Source organism: Salmo salar, chromosome ssa16 (assembly GCF_905237065.1).
Source record: "Salmo salar chromosome ssa16, Ssal_v3.1, whole genome shotgun sequence".
NCBI classification, from domain to species: Eukaryota; Metazoa; Chordata; class Actinopteri; order Salmoniformes; family Salmonidae; genus Salmo; species Salmo salar.
The window spans coordinates 52,478,320-52,496,364 of NC_059457.1; the positions used below are offsets into that span (position 1 = coordinate 52,478,320).

Below are 18,045 nucleotides of genomic sequence, written 5' to 3' on the forward strand. Positions count from 1 at the left end.
TGTTAGGTAATGTTAGATACCGCTTTATAATGTTAGGTAATGTTAGGTAATGTTGGTTAATGTTGGTTAATGTTGGATAATGTTAGTTAATGTTAGGTAATGTTTAATGTTAGGTAATGTTAGATACTGCTATATAATGTTAGGTAATGTTAGGTAATGTTGGTTAATGTTGGTTAATGTTGGATACTGTTAGTTAATGTTAGTTAATGTTAGGTAATGTTTAATGTTAGGTAATGTTAGGTAATGTTAGGTAATGTTAGATAATGCTATGTAATGTTGGTTAATGTTTGTTAATGTTGGTTAATGTTGGATACTGTTAGTTAATGTTAGGTAATGTTTAATGTTAGGTAATGTTAGGTAATGTTAGGTAATGTTTGTTAATGTTAGGTAATGTTACATAATGATAGGTAATGTTAGGTAATGTTTGTTAATGTTAGGTAATGTTACATAATGATAGGTAATGTTAGGTAATAAGTGTAGTTTCAAGATAATGTACAGGTTTTATGATAATTTTAGATCTCTCGTAAGATCACCAAAATAAATTAGCTAGAAGTATGCACTTCCACTGGGGTAAGAACTTATGACTAGATAACATGAGATAACGTTAAAACAATGAAATTGAATCAGAAAACAAAAGTCTTTGTTTCAAAAGAACTAGCGTTTTACAATGTAGGCTCTCTTTATTTATTTTTTTACCCTTCTTGTATTCTAACACCCCCGGCTCTCCACTGGGTCCTGGGTAGCCCGTCCTCTCCTCCACGCCCTGGCAGGGCTCAGACTCTAATTGGCGGAGAGCAGCAGCTAGCGCCTGGGCTATAGTACCTGGGCTATAGTAGCGCTGCTGCTGCACCCATGGTGAAACATTAGCATCGTAGCGGATACCATGTACATGATAATAACCTCAATCTGTGGCTATGGGGACCACCAGTCATGTAAACAGGAATTCTGATGCTGCCGTATAGGCTCACTACAGGGCCCCCCTCCTCCCCACACAAACACACACACACACACACACACACACACACACACACACACACACACACACACACACACACACACACACACACACACCCCACACACTTCACTACCCGTGAAAAGCGTTCAACGGCCGTGCAGATTAAAGTGTGTGTAATGAACTTGGGTCCATTGATGGAGAATGAGAAGCGTTGCGAGCGAGCGAGTTTGTCCCAGCAGGACCTGCACAGCTCTCATTAATGTCTGAGCAGCTCCACTCCTCCTACCCTACTGTTCCTGTTTAGGTATCCGCTTCAAATCGGGTGATGGACAGCTCAGAGGTTAGAGGAGTGATTTATTTCATTATTTCTCCGTAATTCTTAGAGAATCGCTTTGAGGAGACTTTGGTGTTGAACAAGGAAAAGTTATATACAAAAAAAAAAAAGATGTCAGAATGCTGAGCGAACGGCACCTGGGAGTGAAAATAAGGTGGGCTGAAAAAAATCCAGCCTGCGCAAATATGTTCCGTAGTGTTGTTCTCTCATGTTCTCATACAGTCGGAGGATGGGGGCCCAGAAGGCCCAAACGACCCCGGGCCGAAGAAACTTATGATTGGTATTTCCAGTGCAGATATCACTTGGGAACCACCTGACATGTCGGGAGCATGTTCTAGGGGCTCCCGTCGACTGCTAAGTACCTGGACGCGGGGGATAACCGGAAGACCAACACAGACTTATGCAGCCTCGGTAAAAAAAGTTGAGCATTGATTTTCTGTAGCTGCTTGTAACTGTTAATGTTGATACATCAATAGCCGTGCTAGGAAAGCAGAGGAGCTTAATGGGAGGGCCGAGAATGTTAGAGATACGGCAGAGGTGCCTGTCACTAAATCACAGAATCTATCTCACCGATCGATAAGACAGTAACTGTAAGTGTCCCTCTGCTTTCCTGTTTTATAATAAACTGACAGGCTTGTAATAAGGTCTAGGAGAGAAAGGGAGAGGAACAGTTCCTCCCTGCACCAACATATGTAGCTCACTCGCCCCTAAATCACACCTGGCAGGTAGAAGAGGAGGAGAGGAAGGAGAGATGGAAGAGGGGAGAGAGAGAGAGGATGGAAGATATGAGGAAGAAGAGAAGGAAAGGAAGGAGAGAGGGAAAATATTTATTTTTATGAGAACTTTACAGGGCATCTGTCTACTCAGTGTAGCCCCTGCATGGCCCCTGCATGGCCCCTACATGGCCCCTGCATGGCCCCTGCATGGCCCACTAAAGCTGGGCAGTGTGTTGATGAAAGCGGACAAAGATTACAGGACATTTGCTGTCGTACTTCTTTACCTGTCGTCTGGAGAGAGAGTTAAGAGTCTGCGTTAAATTCTACGGCATCCAAACAGATATAATAGTAATCAAATAATTTGATGGGTGCTTATTTTTTTCCTATTTCAAACATGTTCATTATTAATACCCAGGTGCTAGGCTGCCAGACACCTTTTATTATGGTTACTGTACAGTACAGGCTTCCATTTCTCATCAGGTTGGCAGTGGATGGGACTGTAGTTCAGTCTACACACTAAAGGAGAGTTCCTGAAATTGTTAGGTATTTGATGGAGCATGTTAACATATACAGTATCTTCCCTGCATTTAATGGAAAGGAGTATTTAAAACATTCCCATACATTTGCATAATCTCCATAATGAAAACTCACCAAAAAATCTCAGATGAGTCTCTTAAATTATTTAAAGCAAAACAAGTTATCTGTACTTACTGATGTAGTAGACATGGCAATTTTTCTGTATATTTTATAGGTATCATTTCTACTAACACACTGAACTAGGCTCCATCCTTCCTATCAGGACAACCTTGAAGCACAATTATGAAGTCGTTTATTTGTCATTATGACAACTCTATCATCAGTAAGTCATAGGATCCATCGACTTCCAAATCCATCGCTTAACAAAACTCTAATTCTTCTGGTCCACTTTCTGATAATCCCACTTGTTCGATGACTGATAAAAAAAAAAAAAAAAAAAACTGTGTTAACATAATCATAAAACGGAAAACTGATGAGAAGATCAGAATAAAAAGGGAGGAAAAGGGATGTGTGATATAGAAATGTTATTGTAGTTATTATATTAATGTTATGGTTAGTTTGTTAAGTTATAGAGATATACATGGGCAGATAGGGTCGGAGTGTCGGGGAGGAATCGGGTGTGGAATTTTCAGAACATTCTGAATGTAAGGCAAAAAGGAGAGGTCAAGGGTGTAGAGATACAATTTAGCCCCTAAACTCATCTTTAATCAACAACAGCCTGCTGTAATGGACAGTAATAATGGCAACATGGAAGGTCTGGTGCTTTTAAAGCTTGATAAAGTCTGAAAGCCTTTTAGAAGCTCTCATTACAGAGCTTGCTTTTCAAAGCTGGGGGGGACCTGACAACAAACGTCCGCAGACGCACCTTTTCCATAGATAGAGGGAAGAAAATCAAGAAATATTAGATTCATTGCTTAGGGGTTGCTGCTACTCTTGATAAGAAAGGAAACTGTCAGTACACTCAAAATGAAGTCATTTCAGGCTTTTGCACTGACTATGTTCAAGAGAGATGTAGACCTAGATGAGTCCAGTGGTTTTTCATCAAGTCATATTTTGTGAGCACTTTACTGAAACCAGAAGTACTAGATGTATTTCCTGTGTGAAACTGCACTTTATGTATTGTATACATACATTTTTTTATACTTCCAGCTTTTTAGGCACTCAGTCCTGCAGTCACCTTTTTTATGAATTGGATTATTGTGTTCATTGGACAAACCATTCATTCTAGAAGACTTCATACTTTGCTGATTGAAAATACACACACACACACACACACAAACACATACTACACACAAACACACACACACACACATACACTCACCCACCCACCCACCCACACACACACCATCATGTTTTATATGTGTATTGAGCAAATCAACGCTACACTTCCACTACACTTATGACCAAACTGCTGGGCTCACTGGAAAACCCCTAGCTCTATTATCTTACATTAGAAGATCTGATGAAGACATAGCAGGGGGTTTATGCTGAATTATTGGGCCCCCGCCCGGTTCTCGCAGGACGTAAATATTGAACTGTCACAGCCTCTGAATGTTAATCAATTCCCACCGAATTCCAAATGATTAAGTTTGTTTCAGGAAATGCATATTTGCGGGGCATTATGGGAGCCTGGGCTGCGCATGCATTAGTGAACTCCCCAGCTCATTGGCCGGGATCAGAGCATTGATTGGGGAAGCAGCGGAGCCTGGTTGGTAGTGCTTAATTAGGAAATACTTGTCTGGGAATTACGGGTTTTCTTTTTGTCTTGCAGGGCGTTGTGTGTGTGTGTGTGTGTGCACGTGTGTGTGTGCACGTGTGTGTGCACGCGTGTGTGTGTGTGTGTGTGTGTGTGTGTGTGCACGTGTGTGTGTGCACGCGTGTGTGTGTGTGTGTGTGTGTGTGTGTGTGAATCCTCAAATTTTTTATTTCAACAGGTTTGTGTGTTTGTGTTGTTTCAGCAGATTGGTGTCTGACCTTGTGGCGCCCAGAGTGAAAGACATATATTAATGAGATATGCTAGCTAGCGCAGGGGAGAGGGCTGGAGGGTGGAAAGGAGTTGGGATGGGTGGAGGGGTTGAGAGGAGAGGAGGGGTGGAATACAGTTAGGTCAGATGGGGGTTAGGGAGGTTGGAAAGGGAAGAGGGATTGAGAGGAGGAAAGGATGGGGGTTAGGGAGGTTGTAAAGGGTGGAGGGGTTGAGAGGAGGAGAGGATGGGGTTAAGGAGGTTGGAGGGGTGGAGGGGTGGAGGGGTTGAGAGGAGGAGAGGATGGGGGTTAGGGAAGTTGTAAGGGGTGGAGGGGTTGAGAGGAGGAGAGGATGGGGTTAAGGAGGTTGGAGGGGTGGAGGGGTTGAGAGGAGAGGATGGGGTTAGGGAAGTTGGAAGGTGTGGAGGGGTTGAGAGGAGGAGACGATGGAGGTTAGGGAGGTTGTAAGGGGTGGAGGGGTTGAGAGCAGGAGAGGATGGGGGTTAAGGAGGTTGGAGGGGGTGGAGGGGTTGAGAGGAGGAGAGGATGGGGGTTAGGGAGGTTGGAAGGGGTGGAGGGGTAGAGGGGTTGAGAGGAGGAGAGGATGGGGGTTAAGGAGGTTGGAGGGGGTGGAGGGGTTGAGAGGAGGAGAGGATGGGGATTAGGGAGGTTGGAGGGGTTGAGAGGAGAGGATGGGGGTTAGGGAGGTTGGAGGGGTTGAGAGGAGAGGATGGGGGTTAGGGAGGTTGGAGGGGTTGAGAGGAGAGGATGGGGGTTAGGGAGGTTGGAGGGGTTGAGAGGAGAGGATGGGGGTTAGGGAGGTTGGAGGGGTTGAGAGGAGAGGATGGGGGTTAGGGAGGTTGGAGGGGTTGAGAGGAGGAGAGGACGGGGATTAGGGAGGTTGGAAGGGGAGGAGGGGTTGAGAGGAGGATGCCTCTTGACACTTCAGTACCCGACTAATTGACTAATCCACTGACGTCATATCTGTCACTGTCCAGTCCTAACACCCTCCTCACTGTCCAATCCTAACACCCTCCTCACTGTCCAGTCCTAACACCCTCCTCACTGTCCAGTCCTAACACCCTCCTCACTGTCCAGTCCTAACACCCTCCTCACCGTCCAGTCCTAACACCCTCCTCACTGTCCAGTCCTAACACCCTCCTCACTGTCCAGACCTAACACCCTCCTCACTGTCCAGTCCTAACGCCCTCCTCACTGTCCAGTCCTAACACCCTCCTCACTGTCCAGTCCTAACACCCTCCTCACTGTCCAGTCCTAACACCCTCCTCACCGTCCAGTCCTAACACCCTCCTCACTGTCCAGTCCTAACACCCTCCTCACTGTCCAGTCCTAACACCCTCCTCACCGTCCAGTCCTAACACCCTCCTCACTGTCCAGTCCTAACACCCTCCTCACCGTCCAGTCCTAACACCCTCCTCACTGTCCAGTCCTAACACCCTCCTCACTGTCCAGTCCTAACACCCTCCTCACTGTCCAGTCCTAACACCCTCCTCACTGTCCAGTCCTAACACCCTCCTCACCGTCTAGTCCTAACACCCTCCTCACTGTCCAGTCCTAACACCCTCCTCACCGTCCAGTCCTAACACCCTCCTCACTGTCCAGTCCTAACACCCTCCTCACCGTCCAGTCCTAACACCCTCCTCACCGTCCAGTCCTAACACCCTCCTCACCGTCCAGTCCTAACACCCTCCTCACTGTCCAGTCCTAACACCCTCCTCACTGTCCAGTCCTAACACCCTCCTCACTGTCCAGTCCTAACACCCTCCTCACTGTCCAGTCCTAACACCCTCCTCACTGTCCAGTCCTAACACCCTCCTCACTGTCCAGTCCTAACACCCTCCTCACTGTCCAGTCCTAACACCCTCCTCACTGTCCAGTCCTAACACCCTCCTCACTGTCCAGTCCTAACACCCTCCTCACTGTCCAGTCCTAACACCCTCCTCACTGTCCAGTCCTAACACCCTCCTCACTGTCCAGTCCTAACACCCTCCTCACTGTCCTAACACAGCTGATTCCAGAACTTATTCCAGATCAGACCAATTCGAACGTCTGAAGAGGGACTACGGAGAGAAGGAAACTGAATGTTTTATTAAAGTCTCATTGAAAATGATTCAGTGTGTTCCCCTTGGTTTTCTTTTTAGGTGAGATGTAACGATCTCCAAATCAACAGCAAATGCTGCCAACATTCCCCCCAAAAGGCAATTCAATGAGAACAACTGGACTCCAGCTTTTTTTAGCAAGGGTGCAAAGGAGGCTAGCTAGGTGGGAAGGAACCTACCTACATACTAGCAGGGAAAACACAACTCCTAAGACTGGAATGGAATGGAACACAAGCAGTTATCTGAGTACCTGTGAGTGATCATTAGTTTTTCTGTCTCTTTGAGAAAATAGTTAGAAAAAGGGCCAGATTCTAGGAATGTTAATTAGTGCTCTGTCCCCTGTGTGGAGCACTTACCAGCACAGCCCGGCATTCCGGCTTTTCATGGCGTTCCCTGGATTTCCCTGGCCTTCCCTGCCGTTCCCTGGTGTTCCCTAGCTTTTCCTGGTGTTCCCTGGCGTTCCCTGTCATTCCCTGTCATTCCCTGGCGTTCCCTGTCATTCCCTGGTGTTCCCTGGCATTCCCTGGTGTTCCCTGGCATTCCCTGGTGTTCCCTGGCATTCCCTAGCTTTTCCTGGTGTTCCCTGGCGTTCCCTGTCATTCCCTGGCGTTCCCTGTCATTCCCTGGTGTTCCCTGGTGTTCCCTGTCATTCCCTGGCATTCCCTGGCGTTCCCTGGCTTTTCCTGGTGTTCTCTGGCATTCCCTGTCATTCCCTGGCGTTCCCTAGCTTTTCCTGGTGTTCCCTGGCGTTCCCTGTCATTCCCTGGCGTTCCCTATCATTCCCTGGCGTTCCCTGGCTTTTCCTGGTGTTCTCTGGCGTTCCCTGTCATTCCCTGGCGTTCCCTAGCTTTTCCTGGTGTTCCCTGGCGTTCCCTGTCATTCCCTGGCGTTCCCTAGCTTTTCCTGGTGTTCCCTGGCATTCCCTGCGTTCTCTAGCTTTTCCTGGTGTTTCCTGGCGTTCCCTGTCATTCCCTGGAGTTCCCTATCATTCCCTGGCATTCCCTAGCTTTCCTGGTGTTCCCTGGCGTTCCCTGTCATTCCCTGGCGTTCTCTAGCTTTTCCTGGTGTTCCCTGGCGTTCCCTGTCATTCCCTGGTGTTCCCTGGCATTCCCTGGCGTTCCCTGGCATTCCCTGGTGTTCCCTGGCATTCCCTGGTGTTCCCTGGCATTCCCTAGCTTTTCCTGGTGTTCCCTGGCATTCCCTGGCGTTCCCTGGCTTTTCCTGGTGTTCTCTGGCATTCCCTGTCATTCCCTGGCGTTCCCTAGCTTTTCCTGGTGTTCCCTGGCGTTCCCTGTCATTCCCTGGCGTTCCCTATCATTCCCTGGCGTTCCCTGGCTTTTCCTGGTGTTCTCTGGCGTTCCCTGTCATTCCCTGGCGTTCCCTAGCTTTTCCTGGTGTTCCCTGGCGTTCCCTGTCATTCCCTGGCGTTCCCTAGCTTTTCCTGGTGTTCCCTGGCATTCCCTGCGTTCTCTAGCTTTTCCTGGTGTTCTCTGGCGTTCCCTGTCATTCCCTGGCGTTCCCTGGCTTTTCCTGGCGTTCCCTGTCATTCCCTGTCATTCCCTGGCGTTCCCTGTCATTCCCTGGCATTCCCTAGCTTTTCCTGGCGTTCCCTGGTTTCACTGGCTTCTGACTGGTCATGAAAGGGGCTGCCTCACACAATTACACATGACAGAGGCTGACCTCGAGATCTGGGGTCACCCCAAGCTCACCTAACTGCCCACTTATGCCAATATCACCGCATCTGGCATGTAACAAACACACACACACACACACAAACACACACATACACATACACACACACATACACACACACGTGCACACACACACACATACTTCTCTCTTCAGACTGACAGGAGAAAGAGAGAGAGAGAGAGAGAGAGAGAGAGAGATGCAGAAGAATGGACAAATGGAGGAAAAGAGAGCCATGGAAAGAAAGAGAAAATAAAAGTGTAACTGTGAGAGGGGTCAGGGGTTGGGGGGTCGGGGGTAAGAGATGGCAAGATGTAGACTGAGCAAGCCAAGTAGCAGGAGAAAAGAGGAGAGAGAACACAATGGAACACATACACACACCCTCTCTCTCTCGCGCTCTCTCTCTTGCTTTTTCTCTCTCTCTCTTGCTTTCTCTCTCTCTCTCTCTCTCTCTCTCTCTCTCTCTCTCTCTCTCTCTCTCTCTCTCTTTCGCAACACCACACCACACACGTTGCAGCCATGACACGTGACTCTTCCTGGGTCCAAAGCAATCTATCCTTTTCTTTATTGACGGGCAGCTTTACAAAGAGCAAAGCAGTTAGCAACACTGACTGATCGCACTAGTGTTGACGCGCTGATTGAGAACGCCAGGGTTAGAGCTATGGGGTAGACTAATGTCAGGCCAGGGGAAATGTACCTTTGATTTGCTTTAAAAGGCTTCATTTGAGCTTAAATGTGAAGGGCTACATATATAAGAGAAGAGGCCTGTCCAGGATTGGTGTGTGTGTATGTTCATCTGAGCTGGATTTGACCTTGTGTGTGTGTGTGTGTGTGTGTGTGTGTGTGTGTGTGTGTGTGTGTGTGTGTGTGTGTGTGTGTGTGTGTGTGTGTGTGTGTGTGTGTTCGTCTGAGCTGGATTTGACCTTGTGTGTGTGTGTGTGTGTGTGTGTGTGTGTGTGTGTGTGTGTGAGTGCATATGTGTGTGTGAGTGCATATGTGTGTGTGAGTGTATATGTGTGTGTGAGTGCATATATGTGTGTGTGTGTGTGTGTGTGTGTGCTTGTTAACCCGTCTCACACACAATCGGCCTTGGACTGACTGGTGCCTTTATCTCACATCGATCTCTTCATTCGGGTGATCAGAATTCTACCAAGCATCTCTTCAACAAAAGTCTTTAAAGGATGTCTATACATCCAAATGCCGGTCTCAATCTGATTCAAAATGCTCTATATATCCTCAGATATACTTGGATTGTGTAATACTCATCTAAACTAGAGAATTGATTGTCAAGCCATATGGGAAGGGAAAGGCTGGAGTGACACTAACTACTGCATATTAACTCTCTACCTTGTAAAATGTCCACATACAGTACGAAAAAAACATAAATGGAATCAAGCAGTTCTACCAATGTGATATCTATTTGTATCCTGCAGTAGCTGTATAACATGTGATATCTATTTGTATCCTGCAGTAGCTGTATAACATGTGATATCTATTTGTATCCTGCAGTAGCTGTATAACATGTGATATCTATTTGTATCCTGCAGTAGCTGTATAACATGTGATATCTATTTGTATCCTGCAGTAGCTGTATAACATGTGATATCTATTTGTATCCTGCAGTAGCTGTATAACATGTTATATCTATTTGTATCCTGCAGTAGCTGTATAACATGTGATATATATTTGTATCCTGCAGTAGCTGTATAACATGTGATATCTATTTGTATCCTGCAGTAGCTGTATAACATGTGATATCTATTTGTATCCTGCAGTAGCTGTATAACATGTGATATCTATTTGTATCCTGCAGTAGCTGTATAACATGTGATATCTATTTGTATCCTGCAGTAGCTGTATAACATGTTATATCTATTTGTATCCTGCAGTAGCTGTATAACATGTGATATCTATTTGTATCCTGCAGTAGCTGTATAACATGTGATATCTATTTGTATCCTGCAGTAGCTGTATAACATGTGATATCTATTTGTATCCTGCAGTAGCTGTATAACATGTTATATCTATTTGTATCCTGCAGTAGCTGTATAACATGTGATATCTATTTGTATCCTGCAGTAGCTGTATAACATGTGATATCTATTTGTATCCTGCAGTAGCTGTATAACATGTTATATCTATTTGTATCCTGCAGTAGCTGTATAACATGTGATATCTATTTGTATCCTGCAGTAGCTGTATAACATGTGATATCTATTTGTATCCTGCAGTAGCTGTATAACATGTGATATCTATTTGTATCCTGCAGTAGCTGTATAACATGTTATATCTATTTGTATCCTGCAGTAGCTGTATAACATGTGATATATATTTGTATCCTGCAGTAGCTGTATAACATGTGATATCTATTTGTATCCTGCAGTAGCTGTATAACATGTGATATCTATTTGTATCCTGCAGTAGCTGTATAACATGTGATATCTATTTGTATCCTGCAGTAGCTGTATAACATGTTATATCTATTTGTATCCTGCAGTAGCTGTATAACATGTGATATATATTTGTATCCTGCAGTAGTTGTATAACATGTTATATCGATTTGTATACCTGCAGTAGTTGTATAACATGTGATATCTATTTGTATACCTGCAGTAGTTGTATAACATGTGATATCTATTTATATACCTACAGTAGCTGTATAACATGTGATATCTATTTGTATCCTGCAGTAGCTGTATAATATTTGTGATGTGAAGCTGATAAAAAAGTGTACTCCACTTGATTGGTAATTGGGGCAAGGGATGGTCCCCTATCTATGTCAACACACTGACCCATAGTAGGACTAACTTGTACTTCTGTATGTATCAATTAGAATGTATCAGGTAGAATGTATCAGGTAGAATGTATCAGGTAGAATGTATCAGGTAGCATGTATCAGGTAGAATGTATCAGGTAGAATGTATCAGGTAGAATGTATCAGGTAGAATGTATCAGGTAGAATGTATCAGGTAGCATGTTTCAGGTAGCATGTATCAGGTAGAAGCATCAGGTAGAATGTATCAGGTAGAATGTATCAGGTAGAATGTATCAGGTAGAATGTATCAGGTAGAATGTATCAGGTAGAATGTATCAGGTAGAATGTATCTAGAATGTAGAATGTATCTATTGCTGACATTAAAGAGTGTTTCACCTTATGTTGTTTTCTGTATTCACACAGAACGGCATGGGAGTAGTTTCATGCCTCATTTCATTAACTCCCTATTAATAGGCTCCTTAGATGGAGTAGATCACACACACACACACACACACACACACACACACACACACACACACACACACACACACACACACACACACACACACACACACACACACACACACACACACACACTCCCCTCGACTGTGGGATGATATTAATCAGATCCCTTCTAATCTCCTGGCTTTAGTGTTTGTTTCCACCCCCAGCCCCCCCCCCACCCCCCCTCCCCCACCCATCCACCCAGCCTCCCCTCTCACCCCTCCCCCCTCCCACCCACCCATCACCCAGCCTCCCCTCTCACCCCTCCCACCACTCTGCCACAAACACCGAAAAACACAAGGGCCCCTGCTCCTTTGTTTAGCGGGAGGTGGGAGAAGTTAAGCCCTTTTCCAGGTGGGACTGAGAGGGGTCGATGAGGAGGGGGAGGAGGAGAGGTGAAGGGGTGAGAAGGAGAGGTGGAGGGGTGAGAAGTTGGCTCTGAGGTTGTGTTGAGATCAGATGTGAAAATTCAACTGATATGGTAATATGTGTTTGACGAACAGCCAAGTACATAACAATTCCGTCAATCATTCCTGATAGAAAGCATCAGGCCTAGAAGTCCGTGTCTGATTGAGGGAACCAGTGTCCACAGTAGGCTAGGCGGAGCATATCACATGGTCTTGAAATAATGGTAAACTACCGGAGTGAAAAGGTGCAAGTTACGAAGGGGAAACGGTGAGAAAAGTCCCATGGTTGACCAACAAACACACACACACACACACAGAATATTTAACCTGCTTTCTTAGGTATGTGTGTGTGTGTGTGTGTGTGTGTGTGTGTGTGTGTGTGTGTGTGTGTGTGTTTGCCTGTTCTCTCTGTTCCCCTACCTCACCTCTCACCCCCACACACTTTTATTCCATTCCCCTCAATGTCCTCCCCCAGCGCAGCCTCCCTCCTCCCCCACCGCAGCCTCTACCCCCTGTAACTCACCCAAGCTGAGCAACCCTCCCAACCTCTTCTCTCCCTCACCCAGCCCCCCAGCCTCCCTCTCTCTGGTAGTCAGACACCCCTCCTCCTCTCCCCACCCCCCTACTCACCCAAGCTGAAGAGAACCAGGAACTTGAGGCAGACGAACTCCCTCTGGTCCAGCTGCAGGGAGCGCAGCTTGCCCACCAGCTCCTGAGCATGGCTCATCAGGTTGTTTAGAGTAGCTCCGGCTTGGGAGGCAATTACAGAATAATCCACCTGCAGGAGAGGGGGAATGGGAGAGGGCACACACAAACACACACACAAACATTTCATTGTCTAATTTATTTCCTCTACGGAATGACAGGAGCAAACTTTGCACGTTACACTTCGATTTAGTAAATATCGTCCAAGCAGTACCCTAATAGCATGTTGTTGCCCAAGCAGTACCCTAATAGCATGTTGGGTAATGGCGTGTGTATATAGATTGTGTATAGGCTTGTCTCCCACATGAAGCGTCTCTTTGTGCCAGACTGGCTTCAAATAACTTCTGGTTCTTTTTTCCCAATTTTTTCTGTATTGATTTATTTGTATATGTTAAGTATGCATGTAGTGTGTGTGTGTGTGTGTGTGTGTGTGTGTGTGTGTGTGTGTGTGTGTGTGTGTGTGTGTGTGTGTGTGTGTGTGTGTGTGTGTGTGTACAGGATGTATGTATGTATATTATTGTACTGCTCTAGGGATGTATATATATTATTGTACTGCTTCTAGGGATGTATATATATTACTGTACTGCTCTAGGGATGTATATACAGTATATATTATTGTACTGCTCTAGGGATGTATATATATTATTGTACTGCTCTAGGGATGTATATACAGTATATATTATTGTACTGCTCTAGGGATGTATATACAGTATATATTATTGTATTGCTCTAGGGATGTATATATATTATTGTACTGCTCTAGGGATGTATATATATTATTGTACTGCTCTAGGGATGTATATACAGTATATATTATTGTACTGCTCTAGGGATGTATATACAGTATATATTATTGTACTGCTCTAGGGATGTATATATCTTATTGTACTGCTCTAGGGATGTATATACAGTATATATTATTGTACTGCTTCTAGGGATGTATATATATTATTGTACTGCTCTAGGGATGTATATACAGTATATATTATTGTACTGCTCTAGGGATGTATATACAGTATATATTATTGTACTGCTTCTAGGATGTATATATATTATTGTACTGCTCTAGGGATGTATATACAGTATATATTATTGTACTGCTTCTAGGGATGTATATATATATTATTGTACTGCTCTAGGGATGTATATATATTATTGTACTGCTCTAGGGATGTATATTATTACTGTTTTGCTCTAGGGATGTATATACAGTATATATTATTGTACTGCTCTAGGGATGTATATACAGTATATATTATTGTACTGCTTCTAGGGATGTATATATATATTATTGTACTGCTCTAGGGATGTATATACAGTATATATTATTGTACTGCTTCTAGGGATGTATATATATTATTGTACTGCTCTAGGGATGTATATACAGTATATATTATTGTACTGCTCTAGGGATGTATATACAGTATGTATTATTGTACTGCTCTAGGGATGTATATATATTATTGTACTGCTCTAGGGATGTTTATATATTACTGTACTGCTCTAGGGATGTATATACAGTATATATTATTGTACTGCTCTAGGGATGTATATATAGTATATATTATTGTACTGCTATATGCTACTGTAAGTCGCTCTGGATAAGAGCGTCTGCTAAATGACTAAAATGTAATGTAAATGTATATACAGTATATATTATTGTACTGCTCTAGGGATGTATATATATATTATTGTACTGCTCTAGGGATGTATATACAGTATATATTATTGTACTGCTCTAGGGATGTATATACAGTATATATTACTGTACTGCTCTAGGGATGTATATACAGTATATATTATTGTACTGCTCTAGGGATGTATATACAGTATATATTACTGTACTGCTCTAGGGATGTATATACAGTATATATTATTGTACTGCTCTAGGGATGTATATACAGTATATATTATTGTACTGCTCTAGGGATGTATATACAGTATATATTATTGTACTGCTCTAGGGATGTATATACAGTATATATTATTGTACTGCTCTAGGGATGTATATATATTATTGTACTGCTCTAGGGATGTATATATATTATTGTACTGCTCTAGGGATGTATATACAGTATATATTATTGTACTGCTCTAGGGATGTATATACAGTATATATTATTGTACTGCTCTAGGGATGTATATATATTATTGTACTGCTCTAGGGATGTATATACAGTATATATTATTGTACTGCTCTAGGGATGTATATACAGTATATATTATTGTACTGCTCTAGGGATGTATATACAGTATATATTATTGTACTGCTCTAGGGATGTATATATATTATTGTACTGCTCTAGGGATGTATATACAGTATATATTATTGTACTGCTCTAGGGATGTATATACAGTATATATTATTGTACTGCTCTAGGGATGTATATACAGTATATATTATTGTACTGCTCCAGGGATGTATATACAGTATATATTATTGTACTGCTCCATGGTTGTCATTTACTATTATGTATTGATTTTGATGTTTATTTTTTCACTCTTTATGCAATGCAGAGAACACCGGAAGAAGAATGGTCATTTCATTACCACAGTGAATTATTGTAATGTTTGTTTGTGTCAATTAATCCCATAAGGGATGGGTTGCCAATTGACGATTTGATACTAAAATAAAATGCAATTCATTCATTCATTCATACAATGACGTACAATAGGTGGCTGGTCCAGCTAGTGGTTGATCTCACACTACGCACTCCTATGCAGTGTATACTGAAGTTGAGGTGAGAAACATGTGTTGTGTGGATGAATGAACATTTGTAAGTCTCTCTGGATAAGAGCGTCTGCTAAATGACTTAAATGTAAATGTAAATCTAGACCGGTTTTGGAAAGTAAAAACAATTGGATTTTCTCAATTGGCATCTTCTACTTGACAGACAGCTCAGGTGATGTCCTTAGTATGATGTCAGATGATGTCCTTACTATGATGTCAGACTATGTCCTTACTATGATGTCATAAGATGTCCTTACTATGATGTCAGATGATGTCCTTACTATGATGTCAGATGTCCTTACTATGATGTCAGATGTCCTTGCTATGATGTCAGATGATGTCCTTACTATGATGTCAGATGTCCTTGCTATGATGTCATAAGATGTCCTTACTATGATGTCAGATGATGTCCTTACTATGATGTCTGAAGATGTCCTTACTATGCCTTCTGTACATGTGGTGTCTACCATGCTGTGTTGTCATGTGCGGCAGGTAGCCTAGTGGTTAGAGCGTTGGACTAGTAACTGAAAGGTTGCAAGATCAAATCCCAGAGCTGACAAGGTAAAAATCAGTCCTTCTGCCCCTGAACAAGGCAGTTAACCCATGGTTCCTAGACTGTCATTGAAAATAAGATTTTGCCTGGTTAAATAAAAAAATGTGTTGCGGCCGTGCTATGTTGTTGTCTTAGGTCTCTCGTTGTGTTGTCTATCTTGTCGTGAAGTGTGCTTTGGCCTATATTTCTATTTCTTTTATTTGTATTTTTAATCCCAGCCCCCATGGTACTCAGTGATGTGTTGTTTTGAATTTGCCCCAAACAAAATACTTTGTATTCAAGACATAAAGTACATTTCTTTGACACATTTTTTGCAGTATTACTTTAGTGCCTTGGTGCAAACAGGATGCATGTTTTGGAATATTTTTTATTCTGTACAGGCTTCCTTCTTTTCCCTCTGTCAATAAGGTTAGTATTGTGGAGTAACTACACTGTTGGTTATCCATCCTCAGTTTTCTCCTATCACAGCCATTCAACTGTGAAACTGTTTTAAAGTTGCTATTGGTCTGATGTTGAAATCATCTGAGTTACTGTAGGAAGGGCGTCTGTGTCTTTGTAGTGACTTTACCAATCTACAAATAGGTGTCCTTCTTTGCGAGGCATTGGAAAACCTCTTTGTGGTTTAATCTGTGTTTGAAATTCACCGCTCGACTGAGGGACCTTACAGATAATTGTATGTGTTGGGATACAGAGATGAGGTAGTCATTCAAAAATCATGTTAAACACTATTATTTCACACATATTGAGTTCAATGCAACTTATTATGTGACTTGTTAAGCAAATTTTTACTCTTGAACTTATTTAGGCTTACCATAACAAATGGGTTGAATACTTATTGACTCAAGATATTTCAGCTTTTAATTTGTTATTTATCAGTAAAAATGTCTAAATACATAATTCCACTTTGACATTATGGGGTATTGTGTGTAGGCCAGTAAAAAAAAGAAAAATGTAATACATTTTAAATTCAGGCTGTAACACAACAAAATGTGGAAAAGTTCAAAGGGTGTGAACACTTTCTGAAGACACTGTATGTATCTTAGATATAGGTTTTACATACAAACTTTACATGTCGGCACTCACATAGGCTTAGCAAAAATAACATGGTTGTTGTGGTAGAATGTTTATTTTGATTGGTGATTTTCTACATTTGTCAAAGTCCCATCAGGTAACCTGATTTCAGATGTGTCCGTATGAACAGGATTATTAGGGAAATCGGTATTCTTGTAAAGCATGCAAACTTTTTAAACTAACTATTATATTAATCTGACTGGAGAGAGTGGGAGAAAAAGGAGAGACAGAGAGGGAGAAAGAGAGAGACGGAGAGAGACGAGAGAGGAGAGCGAGACAGAGACAGAGAGAGAGAGACAGAGACAGAAAGAGAGAGAGAGAGAGACAGAGAGAGGAGAGAGACGGAGAGAGGAGAGAGAGAGACGAGAGACAGAGAGACGAGAGACAGAGAGACGAGAGCGAGAGAGAGACAGAAAGAGGCAGAGAGAGAGAGAGAGCGCATGTTCACCTCTCTCCTTCCCCCTCCTCTCCCCTCCCTATCTCCAGCTCCCTCTTCTCCCCTCCTCTGCGTCTGGATGCGGAGGTCGGGGAGAGAGGGACGAGGGGTGAGGGGGCGAGGGGTGAGAGTGTGTGAGCCCCCCTTGGAGGTCCCCCAGGCCCGCCACTCCTCATGGTCTGGCCCCGGTGCTGGCCCCGTGGCACACCGCAAGCCCTTTCAGGTGCACTTAATATCTGCAGCAGCAGCAAATTTGTCTGGGAGGCAAGTCTATAGCTGCCACTCACAGTAGTCTGAACATATTACATTTTAATATTTATTGACAAACATTAGCATAATTGACTGCGCCATGGTTTCTTGGGGAAGGTAGACGGCTGAGGGAGGGGTAGGGATAGGGCTATTCCTCTGGGAAGGTAGACAGGCTGAGGGAGGGGAGAGAATAGGGCTATTCCTCTGGGAAGGTAGACAGGCTGAGAGAGGGGAGAGAATAGGGCTGCCCCTTAAACTCAGGAAGGTAGACAGGCTGAGGGAGGGGAGAGAATAGGGCTGCCCCTTAAGCTCAGGAAG

The 18,045-nt window shown here is 43.5% G+C and overlaps 1 protein-coding gene across 3 annotated transcripts in view; it reads right to left on the minus strand.

Moving 5' to 3' along the window:
* LOC106574163 (nuclear receptor subfamily 5 group A member 2) overlaps nucleotides 1-18,045 on the minus strand; it is a 112,898-nt gene that overhangs the window by 17,313 nt on the left and 77,540 nt on the right. For all 3 annotated transcript variants that reach the window (XM_045697409.1, XM_014149826.2, XM_045697408.1), the window contains one exon: nucleotides 12,613-12,760. In XM_045697409.1, coding sequence (XP_045553365.1) covers nucleotides 12,613-12,760 — 148 coding nt within the window. The remainder of the gene's footprint in view (nucleotides 1-12,612; nucleotides 12,761-18,045) is intronic.